The sequence below is a fragment of the Phytophthora cinnamomi genome, assembly GCF_018691715.1.
Source record: "Phytophthora cinnamomi strain GKB4 chromosome Unknown Contig77, whole genome shotgun sequence".
Lineage (NCBI taxonomy): Eukaryota > Oomycota > Peronosporomycetes > Peronosporales > Peronosporaceae > Phytophthora > Phytophthora cinnamomi.
Window position 1 is genome coordinate 21,627 of NW_027151010.1, and position 16,582 is coordinate 38,208.

General features: G+C 56.3%; 8 protein-coding genes across 8 annotated transcripts; 2 read left to right on the plus strand and 6 right to left on the minus strand.

The window, feature by feature from the left end:
• Nucleotides 1–169: 169 nt before the first annotated feature.
• Nucleotides 170–2,013, minus strand: IUM83_13844 (short chain dehydrogenase reductase family oxidoreductase; the record flags this gene model as incomplete). Its single annotated transcript, XM_067938545.1, has 2 exons — nt 170–353; nt 434–2,013. The coding sequence occupies 2 exons, from the start codon at nt 2,011–2,013 to the stop codon at nt 170–172; spliced, it is 1,764 nt and encodes a 587-aa protein (XP_067785703.1).
• Nucleotides 2,014–2,237: 224 nt separating this feature from the next.
• IUM83_13845 (uncharacterized protein) lies at nt 2,238–2,589 on the plus strand (the record flags this gene model as incomplete). The annotated part of the gene is made up of 2 exons (XM_067938546.1): nt 2,238–2,378; nt 2,452–2,589. The coding sequence occupies 2 exons, from the start codon at nt 2,238–2,240 to the stop codon at nt 2,587–2,589; spliced, it is 279 nt and encodes a 92-aa protein (XP_067785704.1).
• A 157-nt stretch (nt 2,590–2,746) lies between these two features.
• IUM83_13846 (putative Rho/Rac guanine nucleotide exchange factor/faciogenital dysplasia protein 3) lies at nt 2,747–3,652 on the minus strand (the record flags this gene model as incomplete). Its single annotated transcript, XM_067938547.1, has 1 exon — nt 2,747–3,652. The coding sequence occupies one exon, from the start codon at nt 3,650–3,652 to the stop codon at nt 2,747–2,749; it is 906 nt and encodes a 301-aa protein (XP_067785701.1).
• A 1,791-nt stretch (nt 3,653–5,443) lies between these two features.
• On the minus strand, nt 5,444–5,785 carry IUM83_13847 (putative Rho/Rac guanine nucleotide exchange factor/faciogenital dysplasia protein 3; the record flags this gene model as incomplete). Its single annotated transcript, XM_067938548.1, has 1 exon — nt 5,444–5,785. The coding sequence occupies one exon, from the start codon at nt 5,783–5,785 to the stop codon at nt 5,444–5,446; it is 342 nt and encodes a 113-aa protein (XP_067785702.1).
• Nucleotides 5,786–6,500: 715 nt separating this feature from the next.
• Nucleotides 6,501–8,333, minus strand: IUM83_13848 (PSP1 family protein; the record flags this gene model as incomplete). The annotated part of the gene is made up of 7 exons (XM_067938549.1): nt 6,501–6,618; nt 6,689–6,819; nt 6,894–7,085; nt 7,162–7,617; nt 7,683–8,040; nt 8,123–8,167; nt 8,239–8,333. 7 exons carry the CDS (start codon nt 8,331–8,333, stop codon nt 6,501–6,503), a joined length of 1,395 nt encoding a protein of 464 aa, XP_067785697.1.
• A 15-nt stretch (nt 8,334–8,348) lies between these two features.
• IUM83_13849 (uncharacterized protein) lies at nt 8,349–9,143 on the minus strand (the record flags this gene model as incomplete). Its single annotated transcript, XM_067938550.1, has 1 exon — nt 8,349–9,143. The coding sequence occupies one exon, from the start codon at nt 9,141–9,143 to the stop codon at nt 8,349–8,351; it is 795 nt and encodes a 264-aa protein (XP_067785695.1).
• Nucleotides 9,144–10,900: 1,757 nt separating this feature from the next.
• Nucleotides 10,901–13,207, plus strand: IUM83_13850 (3'5'-cyclic nucleotide phosphodiesterase family protein; the record flags this gene model as incomplete). The annotated part of the gene is made up of 1 exon (XM_067938551.1): nt 10,901–13,207. The coding sequence occupies one exon, from the start codon at nt 10,901–10,903 to the stop codon at nt 13,205–13,207; it is 2,307 nt and encodes a 768-aa protein (XP_067785623.1).
• A 701-nt stretch (nt 13,208–13,908) lies between these two features.
• On the minus strand, nt 13,909–16,544 carry IUM83_13851 (Transcription factor IIB; the record flags this gene model as incomplete). Its single annotated transcript, XM_067938552.1, has 6 exons — nt 13,909–13,992; nt 14,066–14,115; nt 14,177–14,253; nt 14,350–14,416; nt 15,935–16,163; nt 16,266–16,544. The coding sequence occupies 6 exons, from the start codon at nt 16,542–16,544 to the stop codon at nt 13,909–13,911; spliced, it is 786 nt and encodes a 261-aa protein (XP_067785605.1).
• Between the last annotated feature and the right edge of the window lie 38 nt (nt 16,545–16,582).

A 16,582-nucleotide genomic window follows, 5' to 3' on the forward strand; every position in this document is an offset into this window, starting at 1 on the left:
GCAAATCTGGTTCTGGCGGATCGGGCACTATGACCCTTGAATGAATGAGAGCTGGTACAGTGTACCTACATGGAGTGACCAATCGGAGCCCAGTGTGAAAGGGAACTTCAATGACGTCGGCACGCGTAGGTTGCAGCAAAACATGCATCTATCATGGCGCTTATCTAGTCTACCACTCGGTCTCGTGAAAGTCCTTGAGGAACTTGCCGAAGATGGTCTCGTCCGAGTTGTAGCCGACGAAAATCGGGTCCAGTACACGCGCGGCGGCGTCGATCTCGTCGATGGGCGTCTGGAAGTTGTGCGCCTGGGCGTGCGCGTGCGCCTTGGCCAGCGGGTTCTCATCGTTGATCCAGCTGAACGTTTTACAACACAAAAAAACAGGTCAGTACACGCCGCACAGCAAAGCATAGCAGCAGTAGGATATAGACCTTACCCCGTATCGACCGAGTTCATGTAGATGCGTCGCTTGCTCAGGTCCTCAGCGCACGTGCGCGTCATCATGTTGAGCGCGGCCTTGGCCATGTTGGTGTGCGGGTGGTTCGGCGTCTTGTATCGGTAGAATTTGCCCTCCATGGCGCTAACGTTGACGATGAATTTCTTCTCGGTCACACCACTCTTCTCCAGCAGCGGCACCAGACGATTGTTCATGATAAACGGAGCCAACGTGTTGATGGCGAAAACCTCCGCTACTTCCGGGGTGGCAACCTCGCCCATGCGCAACAACCACGAGTTGCGCGAGCGAAGATCCACCTGCTGTCCATTCACGTCCACCATGCCCTCAGGGAACGCGGTGCCATGATCGTCAGGGTGGTCTTCGCCAGCGATCATCGGCACCTGCGACTTCAACGCAGAGGACATGACAACGTTGCCACCTGCGTTAACACTCTTGGCATCGGATGAAGCAGGGAGCGCCAGCGACTTGACATGTGACTCGAACTCCTGCTGGTGGTTCATCAGCATCTGAACCTCCTTGGCGCTCGCCTCGAGGGCCTTGGTCTCCTTGTCGACAAGCGGCTTGTAGTACGTGGGTGGGCGGCGCACGGTCTGACACGCGTTGTGCACGATCATATCCAGACGAGAGTAGTGACTGATGACGAAGTCGCAGAACTGCTCCAAGTGCACCAGGTCACGGAAGTCGATGCCGAAAATCTGCAGGCGGTCCTTGAACGTCTCGTACTCGGGGTGCTTCGCGAACCGTTCAGCCGCGTCCTTCGGGAAACGCGTGGTGGCAATGACCGCGGCTCCCGCCAGCAGCAGCTTCACAGCAGCTTGGAATCCAATCTTCACACGCGCGCCGGTGATAAGCGCGACCTTGCCGCGCAAGTCCGCCGACTGGAAGCGCTTGGTGAAGTTCAGCTCCGCGCAACGCGGGCACAGCTGGTCGTAGAAATGGTGGATCTTGTCGAAGCGGCTCTTGCACGTGTAGCACGAGCGGAAGCCCAACAGCGCGCTGGCCTCCTTCTTCTCGGCCGCCGCCTTCTCCTCCTTCGCCTGCTCGGCCTCGTCCGTGCAGAGCTTCTGCAGCTCCGGCTCGGGGCCGTTGGTCAGCGCCTTGGTGGAGTGGCACACGTCCTCTCCGGCCACACCGTCGGCGATCATGGGCAGCAGGTTGCTCGGGTCGTCCTTGCCCTGCTGCAGCAGCGACTCGAGCTTGGCGATGCGCTCGCGCCGCAGCGTCGAGCTGTTGATGTGGCGCTTGTCGTGCATCTTGCGCTGGTTGTGGCGCGCGCGCTTCTCCTCGCGGATGGCCTTGTCCTCCAGGTACTTCTTGCGGCCCACGCCGCCGAACTTGCGGCCCTCCATGTACTCGGACACAGGCGCCAGCTTCTTGCGCATCATGCGCATGTTGCTCTGCTCCAGCAGCTGCTTGCGCTTGCCCAGCACCTCCAGCACCTTGAACATTGTGGCCATCTCCTCCTCCGTGAACGGCATCTCCTCCGCGGGAGCCGTAGGCGCCGCCGGCTCGCCCTGCGCTGGCGCGGCGGCCTCCATCGGCACGTCCTCCGCCTGCATCGGTTCAACTACCAGGACTGATGGCTGGCCACGCACCCTCTACAGGCGTACCGTACAGTACCGGTTCACATCCAGTGTCGTACTTTGTCGAGTTTCGGTTAAACCGGTTTCTTAGAACCTGTGCTATTGCATAAAATACCATTTAATAACCCGATAAACCGGTTAAATACTGAGGTAGACGTGCGGCTAGACCGAGTCCGACGCGAAGGCAGGCAGATATCCCCATGTCGTTGAGTGCGTTCGTGGCTGGAGTGGCGCTCGGCGGGCTGCGCTACGGCGCCGTCAAGTACCAGCTGCTGGAGCAGGAGGGCGTCGTGCTCTACTCGGTGAATCAGGTCAAGGAGAGCTTCCGCGGCGAGGCCCACGTACGTACAGCAAGTTTTGATAGTGATGTCTCAATCGCGCCCTACTTATTCATTTCCTGTTGCGGTATCGCAGCTGAAGACGCGCAGCGAGGAGCGATACGAGCCGCTGCCGAGTCGGGAGCACGAGTACTACACGTTCGTGCGCGAGGGCTGGAACTCCAAGGTGCTGGAGTTCCGCAACAAGATGTACGAGTTCTTCGGGGCCAAGTAAGAGCAGCCTCGCTCTCCGCCTATCGTTGCAGCCCCGTAGACTGTCGTGAAGAAGCCCAAGAAACAAGAGATTTTAACATGCAAACCGTGCATTCCTGGTGCTGTCCATGCTAATTACCAAGAAGTTAACAGGTTCTTGCTTTCGAGGAGCTACTGTCTCACACGATGGGGACTCCGTGACGCTCCATGACGAGCGTGTTCTCGGCCATTTGAGCCTGTGTGTCCTGGGCTTGCCGCACGAGCTCTTGCATCTTGCTCCGGAAGTACTCCACGCGAGATTTGCCGATGCTTGCGCGTCCGCTACTGGGGAACTCGGGGCCGCTCTTCGATCGAGCATCCATGAGTTCGTACTCAAGTCGGCGCTGGGCCTCGTCCGTGTCGTCGTTGGCATCACTATCGCCGTCGAGACTCTCCTGTTCACCTTGTACGATGTCTAACCAGCGTGGACTTGACTGTGAGATTTCCATGCTGAGGTGAAGCGCTGGCTCGGACTGTCGGAGCTGGATCAAGGGTGCCTGCAAGAAAGTGCGTAGCTCGAGCTCCTTCCTCCTTTCATCCACCGCCATCACAGCCTCGTGAGCGCACACTTGCAGAGCTTGTAGTGTTTTCTTCATAGGCAAGTCATCATCTTCACCGGGGTAAATTGCAGCGTCAAAGACAGCTAGAGCACCATAGCGGAAGCGCTTCTTGATGTCGGTGAGCGGTACGCCAGCGTAGAACCTGGCCTGCTGAGGACCCAAGACGATCGGGAGCTGCCGGAAATCATACCCTGACGGGTGTTTCGGTGATTTCCCGTCCAATGCCCATGTATTTCTGGTGACCACAGGCTTCTGCAATTGCAGCACTGGGTCACAACAGCGCAAGTTCGCAGCTACTTTCATGAGCTTGGAGCTGCCTTTGACCTTCAGGTAGTAGACTGCAGCTTCTCCCGCTTCAATTTCGTTTTGCTGACTCTTCTCGTATGGGTTCGCTTTCGTGAATAGTGTCAGCGCAACAAACTTGGAGTTTCGCACGGAAGCCGAGTTTTCGCAGAGCTTGAGGAGGATGTCTTCGTACAGCTGCATCGTCTCGAAGCTGCGGTATACTAAGGGTCTGTCCTGCTGGTTTCTTGCGATTACATTGAGGCGAGATATACAGTCCACATTGTTTGGAGATTGCTGGTTACATTTTGCAAGATTGTTATCAGCAAGAATGCCATTTTTCATCGCGTAGACTGGGCGTGCTCGGGAACTCTGACCGCTTGGACTGAGACCCTCGTTGTCAATGTGGGGAACGTAACGCTCAAACTTGTCTTCATCTTCACTGTCATGATTAGTTTTAGCTCCGGTTTTGCGGTTCTTTGGTATGGAAGACGTCGCTATTGTGTGCAGGTGATGCAGCGGGGGAGTCGAGAAGGTCTCAGATGATGACCGATGAAATCCAACCGGTGATGGTGCCGTCTTGGGGGTATTAGGCGCCGTCGTTACGACGGGTGATTTCAGTGAAGGCATCATCCGAGTACCGCTCCATTTATTCGCGAAGTATCGTCGATCAATAACAGGTGATGCAGCAGGCTTCGGGCAACTAGCTGCCGGCTCAGACTCTTTTCGACGTTGTGCGGCATCCAAAGCAGCCACAAATCTCCGATCAGCTGCCTCTCGTGCACGTTTGTCGTTCGTAACACTCCTAGCGGCACCTTCATCCAGTGTGCTGCGTCTCCGGCGAGAATGAATATCAGTAGCGGGCGACTGCTTTGAATTATTGATAGCATGATCTGTTGTTGCAGGCGCCCGACGTCTCCGTGGCTTTTCAAGTGACGTAGAGATTTCTGGTTCTGACTGTGAAGGCATGTACGACGATTTTGGTCGCGATGCCGTATGAATTCTCTCGCAACCCGTGCAGATCCGCAGTACTGTCGGGCCAAACGTGGGTAAATCCACATCCTTGTGTACTGAGCATTCGCGACATATCACTTCTCCGCACAAACGGCAGTGGTGTCTTCGGCGCGTAAGCTGGTTAAACCTGCGGCAGCACACGACGCATTCCGTTCGCTCGGCGTTGCGTACCCACTGCAATGTACGCAGAGACTCGAGATGGAGGCTCATTTTGTATGATTCAACAGCATTGTCCAGGCGACCGATTTGTAGTGCCATTTGCCGCACGACATTCTGAAGAGCCCGGAATTGTCGACCACTGCACTGCGTCGCCATAGAACTGTTTAATGTTGCATTCGCACTGCGAATGCTTCGATCGCTTCCTGCGTCCTGCGCAATGCTCATGTAGAAAACGACGTCTGTCTTGTCACTGCAGTCTGTCGGATACAAGAGGAAGCCTCCCAAAGGAACTTTGCACCGAACGACGCGATGAGACTCTAGCAGTTCTGGACAGTGCCGTGTCTCCACAGATCGGAAGAGTTTGTATGCTACTGGCATTTCACTTTTCGGATGCAGACCCTCACGGGTCTCACCACTCACGTCATTGCTGTTGTCGTCTTCCCATGCGTTATTGTTGTAGTGATCTCTATTCATTGACAGTTCGTCGATTGAATACCGCTTGGTGTACGTCTGCAAGCAAAAATCGCAATCGGACACCATGGGGCTACTGCACCGACATACAAACCAGCGAACCGCAAGAGTTTCCAAGCTGTCGTTCTCACTTTTCCCAAAAGATCTGTGCTTGGAGCCGCGCTGTGGAAAAGCACCGAGGTGTCAGCAACAAGGTTCCCATAAATGATTCTGGTAAACGACCGATGTGCCGTGGCCACCGAGGAATCTAGCGTCTTGAGCACAATATCCAATGGTGCATTCACTGTTGTGCTGCTCCGCACACTATACATCACAGGTTCGTTATCTTCTCTCGTCAATACGGGCCCAGCTTCATCCGCTCCAATCGGCCCCACTTTTCTTCTTGTTGCCGCGCTTGGCCTTTTCAGATCGCTTCTCCCAGAGGATGACCCCCGTCGACTTCTTGCCCGACTTGACCTGAGTCCAGGCGTCGTCGCTTGAGTCAGTGTTAGGTGGTGCGCATTCATCCATTAAGTTTGGTAACCGAGAGCGAGCTAGCTCCATTCCTACGGCCTCTTCCTCTCGAGACATGGTGAACGGCACTACATAGCGACCTTGTCCCGCAGTGGCTTCGATTGAGTTTGAACTGCTGGCGTGTCCAAGGTTCGGCATCTCGCCGCGCTCTTCTTCGACCTCGCGAAGATAGTCTCTCATGCTGCTTTGCTGCCGCCTTGATATCCTGGAATGAACAATGGAAGTGAAGGGCCGTCTGTCCGTTGGTGTGCCTTCCTTCAGTGGGAAGTAGTCGGTTTCCAGCGTTTTGGATGGAGAATGCGAGAAACCTTTCCGCCACTAGCGCTCGGTCCTCCTCTGAAGCGAGGTCAAGTTCACGGTGCTCCGTTCAGTGGAAACGGATGCCGATGAACCGTGGAGAGGAAATGTGTCCAGCCGTCCAGGCCACTACACTCACCTCGGAGCCGCCTACCAGCTAATATCAAAACAAAGGACCAGCGCGCTTTCGATGAATCCTGAATTCATTGATCTCATCAGATGACGTCGCCTGTCGTGGGGGCAAGTTGAAGCAAAAGCATTCTATTGCGCGCGAACGTCACCAGTTCTAACATACCGTCTAAATCGCCATCTAAAATGTCCTCTCCCTGCATTTCTCGCTGCTGCTTCGTGTTTCTCGGGTTGGGTTGGTGGTCTTGCTTGTTTTCGTGTGCTGCAGTTGGGGTGCCTCTGAGCTTGCTGGGTTGGCCGCGCCCTTCTTTCTTGTCTATGTATGGCCCAGTCTCGAGGTCGTCGCATTCCGACCTCGTGATATCGAACGGCGGGTCTTCCAGACTGCTGGGCGATTGAAATAAATTGTTGCCGAAAGCGAAAAGCTCGATCTCGCCTTTTTCAGTCCGGCGGTGTTGCCATCACGTGATTAGTTGGCCTCGGGTTCGTTCCCCGCCTTCTTCCCAGTGGGAACAACCTGTTGTAGCCAGATGCGCGTCTTGTAGATAGCGAAGAGATCGCGCACGAGTTCACGGAAATCGATGCGGCTGCAGGAGTTGCATAAGCTTAAGAGTCAGAATTAAACAGTAATGAAAGCCCAGTAAATCCAATATTTACCGGTCGGCTTCGAAGAAAAACGTCAGCTTGTGGCGGTCGAACTGATATTCCGCGTCAATCACGTTCATAGGGAGCAGACGCTGACGCACTTTGCTCTTGCACACTTCAAACACTTCGTGCTCCTCCTTACGCTGCATCCAGGCAACATACACGTCTGTTAAGTATCACACGCGGTCGCAAGCAAATGTATGCCCCAAAACCCCACCTGCTCGTTAAGCATTTCACATTCACGCTGGCTTGCGACACAAATAATTTTCTTCGTCGGAAGATCGTGACGCTTGCTGCGCCCCATAGAGTCCTCACCTGGGCTCCCAGAATCATTTCCAGAGCCAATCTTCGACACATCGGTCGTGCGTTGCACGATTCGCCCTATGTCTTCTCCACGGTCAGCTTCCACCTATTGCACAGGCACAACATTGTCAATGTTCATGAATAGATCAATATCGTAGACATTGTGTACCATCAACACACACCTTGACGTATTCACCAGGCTTATACGCGGCACGCCCGGCAAAGACCTCCTGACGGCCCCGCTTAAACTCCACGTCATAGTACGCCTCAGGCGGTGGTGGCGGGTAGTGGGCCGCCCCATTACCACTACCAGGACGTACATCAGGCGGCAATGGAGGAGCCGCATCCATGTGAGCACGACCCCAATCAAAGGCCACTCCTGCAGAGTTGCTGCGACTCAACGAGGGCGGATATTCCATAGGTGGGGCAGACGTGAAGAGTTGTGGGCCCTCCATCGACTGGCTACGCACTGTCCGTGTCGACGGGTAGTTGCCATACTCCACGCTGTATGAGCGCATTCCACGGCCCGTGTTGCCCTGGCGCGATTGATTTTCCTGTTGTTCTCCGTTGTACGAATCCGGGTACGGCGGCATTGCGAATGCATCGGAGTACCGGCGATACGGCATTGGCGGCCCATACTACGGCAACAGAGAAGTTCATTAGAGATCTGAATGAGTCAAGTCAAAACGCTAGGTAAACGAACCTGGTACTGGTGCATGGGAGAATCCGTGGGAATGCTGACACGCGGAGGGCGAATACCCGCGAGAGGAGGTTGCGGCTGGCCAGGCATGCCACTTCCAGAATGGAAGCTGCGAAGCGTCTGTGGGAACTCTTGGCCCATGGCCTGCTGCTGTTGGAGGTGCTGCTGTTGGTGAGATGGAGGGCCATACTGCTGCTTGTTGAACGGATTGTACCCAGACGAGCCGTACGCAGGAGAGTACGAGAACGACCGCGCACGCAGTCGCTGGAGAGGCTCCTGCGGTGGAGGCAGTGGCGGGTTCACCTCGTGCGAGCGTCCCAAAGTGAAATCCACCGACGAGGCGCGCGAATCCTTCGTCAGCCTGTGTGCACAAAAACATGATAAGCTTATCAGAACACGAAAAAAATAAATAACCCGAGTGCAACCTCCCTTCTGCAACTCACCTCGGGTGGCCCTGGTACTCTTCTTCATACTGGTTGCTCGCGTCCCTACAACCACATGAACAATATCGACATCAGACCCAACATCCACACTCACTCAGCAACCGACTGCAACGTACGTGGAGAGCAGCGAGCCGACGCTGTTCCCACGGAACAGGTCGACGTGTCCTGCGTCCCTGTTCCTCAGCGACGTCCCGAAGCGCGGCGACGTCATGAGGAACTCTTCGTCCTACAGCTGCCACGTCTGCGCGTCCTTCCTGTTGCCGAGCACGGGGGACTTGACGTGGGCCAGCGAGGCGGCGCGGGCGCCGCTGCCGCTGTCCACGCTGATGCTCCTCGGGGGGCGTGGGAGCTGCGAGAGCACGGGGAGGCACGACTCGGCGTAGGACGGGTCCACGGGCGGCGGGGCCGGCACGGCGCCGGCCTCCAGCTGGTTCGACAGCGGCGAGCCTCCTTCCTGCTGCTGCTCCTCGTCCGAGGACGACGAGTCGTAGAAGGACGAGCCCGACGAGGACAGGCACGAGCTCACGACTCCGCGGAAGCTGGCGGCGTGCTTGAGCTTGGCGTCGTCCAGTCCCCTGAGCGACGAGCTGCTGCCGAGCCGGCCGAACGTCGAGGAGGACGTGGACATGACCGTCACCTGCGCGTCCACGGCGCGCAGGTGCTCGGCCTGGTTGTCGGCGGACGGCGGCGGCGACGGCGACTGCGGCGAGCTGGAGGTCGGGGGCGGCGACGCCACGCGGCGGCCGAGCGGGCGCCACGCGTCGGCCGGCAGAGGCGGCGGCGACAGCGCCAGCGACTCGTTCATGGACATGCCGCGCGGCTTGGCGTGGCGGCGGCCGGCGGCCAAGTCGGCGCCCGGGTGGTGGTGGTGACGGCGGGGCGTGGCCGTGGGCGACGCCACGCCCGGCGGGGCGTCCGACTCGGCCGTGGACAGCGCCATGACGCTCGTGGACAGGAACTCGGACCAGTCCTCCTGCGAGCCGCTGAGGTAGTCCAGCGACGAGTGGCGCGTGCGGTGCATCGTGGAGAAGAGGAGGAGAGGAGGCGGGTGCAGCCCCGAGCGGGTGGGCCGGAGGGCGGAGCGGGAGAGCTGGCGCTGGCGCTGGAGCTGGCGGCTTGGTGGGATTCCTGCGTTCTTCCCTTCAAGTTGGGGGCTGACGACTGACTCGCGTTTGTATGGGCGACACTTGGTTTTTCTTTGAATAGGGGCACCTTTTCCGCCATAGTAAACGGAAGTGAACGGCAGGCGAAAAGGGACCAGGTGGCCGCCGAAATATGGAAGGCGCTCAAAACCGCGCCCGATTTGGGCCCCGAGATTCCTGCGTTGGGTGCTGCCGTGCCGAGAGCGGCGAGAAAGGCAAGCGGCTTGCTGCTACATCATGTAGCCTAGATGTATCAATCTAGTGTATTATAGTGAGCTGGCGGCAAGGACGCTGGCGATGGTGCGCCCCGGCCGTGTTGCCTGCCGCACGAGACGAGTCGCGGCAATAGCTTTCGCGGCGACGGCGACACCAGAACAGCGGCGACGAAGAAGATGGAGGTGATTCCATTGCTGCAGAGGCCCATTCGGCGCAGCATGTCACTTGCTTCGATTCAAGGATATGGTTTTCAAATCGCGGGTTCACCGCGAAACGCTCTGCGGCGAAGGATCGCGGCGCGCTGCCGTAAGGCGCTGCAGGGCACTCACTGCATGCAGTGTCGACGGAGCTCTCGCCGTGTCCGGCGTGGCGAGCGCGGCCTGCATTGCAGTGGCTGGGCAGCATGCACCGTGCCCTGCAACGCAAAGCGTTGTTCATACCAGGTGAGAGATAATTGCGATGGCACCGCCCAGATGGCCGCGCCTGGCAAAGGCGCTTCTGAGGCCTAGCGGGCAGTGCCTACCGCAGGCAGCAGATGATCATCAACCGTGATGGTGTCGGGGCATGGAGCCCCATTGCTCCGGCAGTCTGGTGATCACCAACAGGACCCGATGGTCGCCGCGCGCGTGCGCTTGCACACCAGCAACTTCAAGCTCCTACATGAGTCATTTTGCCTTTTGACTCGAAATGAAGAGCTGAAGGCACCGCCATCGCCATCGCTGGCGCTCGATGCCTCCGCTGCTCGCCTCCGCAACAATAGCGGCTCAGCCCGTGCACCCGTCCAGGCAGTCCAGGCACTGCCTGGTCGCACTACAGTTCTGCTGCTGCCGTACTTGGTGATCATGACATGAGGCCGCCGCGACGAGATAGCTGGGGTAATATATTTGGATCCGCCGCACTTTCCGCTCCTGGAGGCAGGATGCAAGGCTTCGCAACGCAAGGAGAACGCCGCGTCTTCAGCCCGCGAGACAACTCGATCGCCGAAACGACCAGCTCCGCTAGTGAGACTGTTGATCCCACTACCCGGGTAGGATCAAAACAAAATCAACTCTTTCAGCTTAACTTAGCTTCAGTATAGTGTACCACCACCGTTATCCTATACGAACCTTTGTGGTACACTTTACTGGAAGCAAGACAACAACAGCAAAAATCTCGAGAATTGCCATCAAAAGTCTCCTGTGGCTCGTACTTAAAACGGCCGGCTAATGTTCTTTGCGCCTCTTCAAAAGGCAACTGCAGCTATTCATAGCGGCGCTATCAATAGCCGACAAGACTCCAGGGCAGGCAGGCAGGCAACGCCTTCAACGCCCGGCGTCGCCGTCACCGCGTAGTCTAGACCGAAGCAGGCGGCGCCCGTTCCAAGCAGCAGCTCCGACGCTCCGCTCACACGCAGTGAGCAGCGCGTCAGACGCCCGCCGTCATGTCGGGGGAGTCGTCGCCGTCCGTGCCGCCGCCGGCGACTGCGACCGCGACCGCGTCCGCGTCCACGTCGGCGCCGGCGCACCCGCCGTCCAGCGCCTGCAGACCCAAGCGCCAGACCTTCTCCCGCTTCCTGCGGCGCTCCCCGTACGGCGAGCGCCGGTCGCGCGCCGTAGCGCCCGCCGACAGCGCGCCGCCGGCCTCGGAAGGCCGCGCGCGCAAGCGGCGCGGGGCCGGCGCCAACGACCTCACGGCGCGCAGACAGAGCGGCGTGACGCACCTGCGCACCATGCACCGCGTGCGGCTGGCGGTGGGCGAGTTCATGCGCCTGCTGAGCGTCGAGCTGTTCTTCGTCATGATCGTGCTGTTCTACGGCGTGTTCGTGACGGTGCAGCTCACGATGGCGGACGACACGCTGGCGTCCTACAAGTCGGTGATCGACGTCACGGACATCACGGTGGGCTCCATCCTGCTGCTGGAGATCACGCTCAAGGTCTTCGCCTACGGGCTGCCGTACCTGCGCGACGTCTGGGCGCTGTTCGACGCGCTGGTCATCGTCGTCAGCTTCGTGCTGGGCGTCGTGGCCGCCCTGGGCTCCAGGTCCACGGTCGTGGTCAAGATCCTCAGGCTGCGCGTCATCCTGAGGGTGCTGCGCGTGCTCGTGGTGTTCGAGCGAGTCAAGCAGAGATCCAAGTCCATGAACCTCATGCACCTCAACAAAGGCGCCATCACGTCCCCCGTGGAGCACGTGCTCCGTGTGCTCAACGAGCTGAGGTTCCACCCGGCCATCCGGCCGTCGCTGAGGGACGGACTCGACTTCGCCATCGACGCCATCAAGAATAACAGGCTCTACGACGCCAACGAGGAACTGCTGGCGGTGGAAGGTGTCGACGACGACACGCAGAACTGGCTGCGCGGTGAGATGCTGCGTGGAAACGACATGAACAAAGTGCTGCCGGGCACTGAAGATGAGGAGGACCCGAACGGCCCGAATCGAAAACGTCGGAGATCGTCCATACGCAGCTCGGACTCTGAAGTGGATCCACACGATGTTGGGAGCGGCAGCTCGGATGGCAACAGAGTGGTGAAACCCCAGACACTACACCGACATCATCATGAACACTCGTTGTCGCATGGAAATCGGGGAACGACGATGCGGGAGCTTCTTCCGACGCTGGACTCGGCATCGGAATTTGAGCTGCAGAATTTGTTGCAGGGCGTGAGCTCGTGGAACTTCGACGTTTTCCGCGTGCATGTTGTTTCCGGAGGAAATGCGCTATGCTACATTGGTCATCACCTCTTGCGTGACGGTCCCTGCCAAGCATTGAACATCGAAAGCAACCTGCTTGTGAATTTCCTGCTAGAAATCCAGCGCGGGTATATTGCGACGAATCCGTACCATAATGCCATTCATGCTGCGGATGTCATGCAAACCGTGCATTACTTCCTCATTCAGCCAGAACTAGGGCCGTATCTGCGTCCGCTAGATCGTGCTCTGGCCCTGATTGCAGCAGGCGTACACGACTTCATGCACGATGGCTTTAACAACGGTTTCCACATTTCCACAGCGTCGGAAATCGCTCTACGCTACAATGACCATGCAGTGCTCGAAAATTACCATGTGGCGCAATCGTTCTTGGTGATGAAGAATTCGGACCTTAATGTGCTCGGCCATTTAGCACCTGATGACTTCAAGTACGCGCGTGATATGATTATTCAGATGGTTCTGGCAACGGATATGGCCAAACACTTCGAGGACGTCGCGCTTTTCAAGACGACTATTCTATCAGCCGCGCTAGATGCAGACGCTGTACTGGTGAAGAATGTCGGAGACAAGAAGTTATTGCTCAAGATGGTCCTTCACACGTGTGATGTCTCCAACCCAGCCAAAGAACGCGAAACGATGCTGCGCTGGACCGACCGCGTGGTTGAGGAGTTCTTTGTCCAAGGTGAAATGGAGAAGCAGCTAGGACTCCCCGTATCGCCCTTCATGGATCGGGATACGATAGTGATCAAGAAGATGCAGGTTGGCTTCGCTGATTTCATCGTGGCACCGTTGTTCAGCGTCTGGGCCCAGATTCTAGTCAACGTAAACTCCGTGGCCTACCGCACCTTGCTTGCGAACCGCGAATTCTGGGCGTCGCTGTCAGATGACTTCAAGCCCCACATGATCAAAGACGTGATCCGCGATCTCGGTATGCGGCGGCAGCGCGACACTCTGATACAGAGTACCATTCCTGAGGAGCAGATTAGTCCACGTTCGCGCCGCAGCGTCGCCAACATGCTGCTTGGAACAGACGACGGATGATTAGAGTAAGCTTTTCTCTGGAATATTCTCATCCCAGTGCGTGTACCCCTAAATTATCTGGGATGAGGAAAGAAGAACCAAGTTTGGAAGAGGCGACGTTACGAGTTATTCTGCTAGCGCGTAGTACTTGTTCGAAACGGGATCGTAGTAGCAACGCAGGAGCGGATCGTATACTAGCTCAATGGACGAAGTGGATTGGGTTTGCGGTCCCAACGACGTTTTCTGCGACGGTCGACGCATGGTATCGTTTATAGCCGATCGCCGGGCATCAGCACTTGACGCAGGAGAGCGATAGTTAGCAGGGTTGTACTTGCGGTCACTACTCCGTGTGAATGGCGAAACATGAGGACTGCGGGCGTGGAAAACACTTGCTTGAGCATCAAGTTCCGCCGTCCAATCGGTAGACTCCAATAGCCGTTGCAGTCGACGAGAAGAGAAGGAGGATGAGAGCTCACTTGAACGCGATGCCTTTTGAGACTGCTCTCGGGATTTCCGTTGCAGGAACTTTTCACGTGTACGTCGAGGAGAATCCATCAGCGGTGACTTCACAGAAACCATTTTAGCCGGTAGATCGGGTTTTGCATTTTGAATTTCGGGGAGGAACTGATTTCCTCGAGTGCTGCTAGAAGCTGGTGAAGCAAAGTCTTTTGACCGCCGTGCGGAGGTCATTGCTGGTTTCGACTCAAAAGACTTTTTGTCTGTCAAAACGGTGACGGCAGCGTGGTCGGATGATTTTTCATCTTCATTGCGACTGTCGCTCGATGCAGCATCTTCCACGAGATCCTCTGTAATTCGTTCACCGAGTTAGCTAGCGTCAAGAAATCTGACGCACTTCCGGGCGATGATTAAGAAACTTACCGAAGTCGAAGCTCGAGTCATCGCCATCATCATGTTGCGATGATTTACAGCTGTCATGGTCACTCTCAGGCTTGGAGGTGTTTAAACGTGGACTCTCCGGATGTACATTACCGTTTGAGCTCTTGCAATCCCCAACTTCGCCGAGGTCGTGGACACTTCCCTCGGCACTTGCACTAAGCTCGCTGGTTCTAGAATCGTGGGCATAGATAGATGAAAAAGCCCAATTCAATAGAGAAACGTAAATATGCCAAACACAAAGAATAGATAAACGCCTTGCAACTTACAGATCGATCGATAATGCGTTGCCTCCACCTCCGGCAACGATATCAGAATCGCCATCTTGTGTCGTTTCTAAGTTTAAGTGCCAGTCTTGGTCTTCATTTAATTGGATAGGTTGGATCCCATTTACAGCATATCTCGAGTCCTTTTCGAGCACGACCCACTCATCAGTGGCACCGCTAGGATCTGCTGCCAATTCTTTCTTGACTTCGTCAAAGGTCTCGCTGAGACTTGCTTCCTCGCTTGGTCTTGGTAAACTTTGCTTTTGTTCGTTTATCGAGTCGACGTCATTACCATGTCTCGATCCTGCAGACCGTGACAATAGCTCTCTCGCTGATCGTTTTGCCGCAAGCAGCTCCACGAGTTCTTGCTCATCCGCGTCATCGTCTGCGTCACTGATAGCGTGTTCAATCCGCTTTTCAAGTTGCGCGTGTAAATCAGGTTGGTCTTTATCAAGCGATGGGGTCAAAGGTTTTACGTCTTGTAGCAGAGAATCGAAGTCAAACAGTCTGGACGAAAGTTTACCTACCAGCGTCGTTCCAGACTCTGCTACAGATGGGAACGAGAAGATAGAGTCCTTGTCTGCAGCGAGGTGAACTGCTCTCTTGACTTCTACGGGTGTATCATCGCGACTGCGACGAAGTATATCTTCAGGAGAGGGAGCCGAGAAGCTTGCGCGTGCATCATTTAATTCTCGTCTCCAGGATGAACTCAATTGAACGCGATCGTCTTCATCATCAGAAAATAGATTACCATCATCGTTGTTCAGATCTTGATCTTCGTCACGGAGCTGCTGAAGGTGCCATTCCCCACTGTGCAGTGATGTGTGACGCAGAAACAACTCTCTGTCTCGCTCATCTGCTCGTGCATCGTCATCCTCCAGACTCGCGAGCTTTTGCTGTATCTCCCCCAAAATGGATTGGCGAAGGGTTTGATTTCCTTCCCGCGTCTGCAAGTCCTTCACGTTTGGAGATGCCATCACGCTGGAATGCACACTGCTTGGAGGGCTTGATGCCCGATCTGGGATCCTGCTCGCTGTCTCGGATTGTACTGGTGGTGCCATTTCTTCCTTCTTGGCGTCGTGGGATTTGTTCACTTGAATAGGGGACACACTGCTTAGCGAGTCATCGCGCAGTATTTCAGAATTGCGTTGGTTCTCAATGGCACCACCACGAGAGCTTTGGTGTAGTGGTGAGTTTCCCGCTGGTGAAAAAAAAATATCCTTCTGCACTGCGACCACTTGCCCAAGTCTCGACTGCGGCTTGCGAAGTTTACTTCCTGTAATGCTCCCTCGAGCTGGTGTACGCAGACGCTGTTGACCAGGACCATTTGCTTTGGTGGTATCGGGGTCGCCTTGCGGTTGGGGCGGCACCTTACGTTGGACCAACTGACTTCCAGGGCACGCTACTCGTACTCCTTTCGGTTGTTTGGCCACAGCTTTTCCCGGTGCTGTTTGGCTTCGACGGGAAGATTTCGGGGTGCTGCTGCTGGCGACGCTGTTGTTGATGTTTGCCGCGACAGCAACTCCATGAACACCGATACCTGAAACAGACTCCATAGCAAAATACAGCGTCGGAAGGGGTAACGCACCACTAGCGCCACGCTGCGTTGCCGAGAACACGAACTGTCTTGGAATATCCCGGATGTCGGCGTGCCTGACAACTTGAGAACCTCGTGACGGTGTGGGGGCGTCCTTCATCGTGAAAATACGCTTGAGGCGACAGCTCCCGCCAATGCAAACCGATTCCATTGAGCGATAGCCTGTGTCCGGGAAGTGAACCTCCGACAGAGTTTGCAGGTCGAACACGAGGTTCATCCACTGATCCCGAGGCACATCAGCAGCATTCAGTGGAAGCTGCGCATGCAATGCTGTGCGTGCTGTTTCTCGGAAAGCGGAGGCTACGACGAATCGGCGACGCACCTTCTGAAAGTCTGAGAAGCAGATCTCCACAGAAAACGATCGAGTAAATGGCACCAATAGCTGGATCACGACAAACCTCTGCGCTAGACCGAGCGAAGACGACGCGGTTTTAGGCAGCTGCATCTTGGTCTCAGAGCCGCCGTCGAGCTGGAACGCATTGCCCCTTATACCCTTGTCGAATGTCTTGGAAATCTTGCCTTGCAGCTTCCACGCAGCAGCAGGTGCCTTGCCTTGCGCGCTCAAGAGCTCCACAAAATCCCCGCCTTGAAAATACGCCATATCTGGGCGTGCAGCCTACTCAACAAAACTAGAAGTGT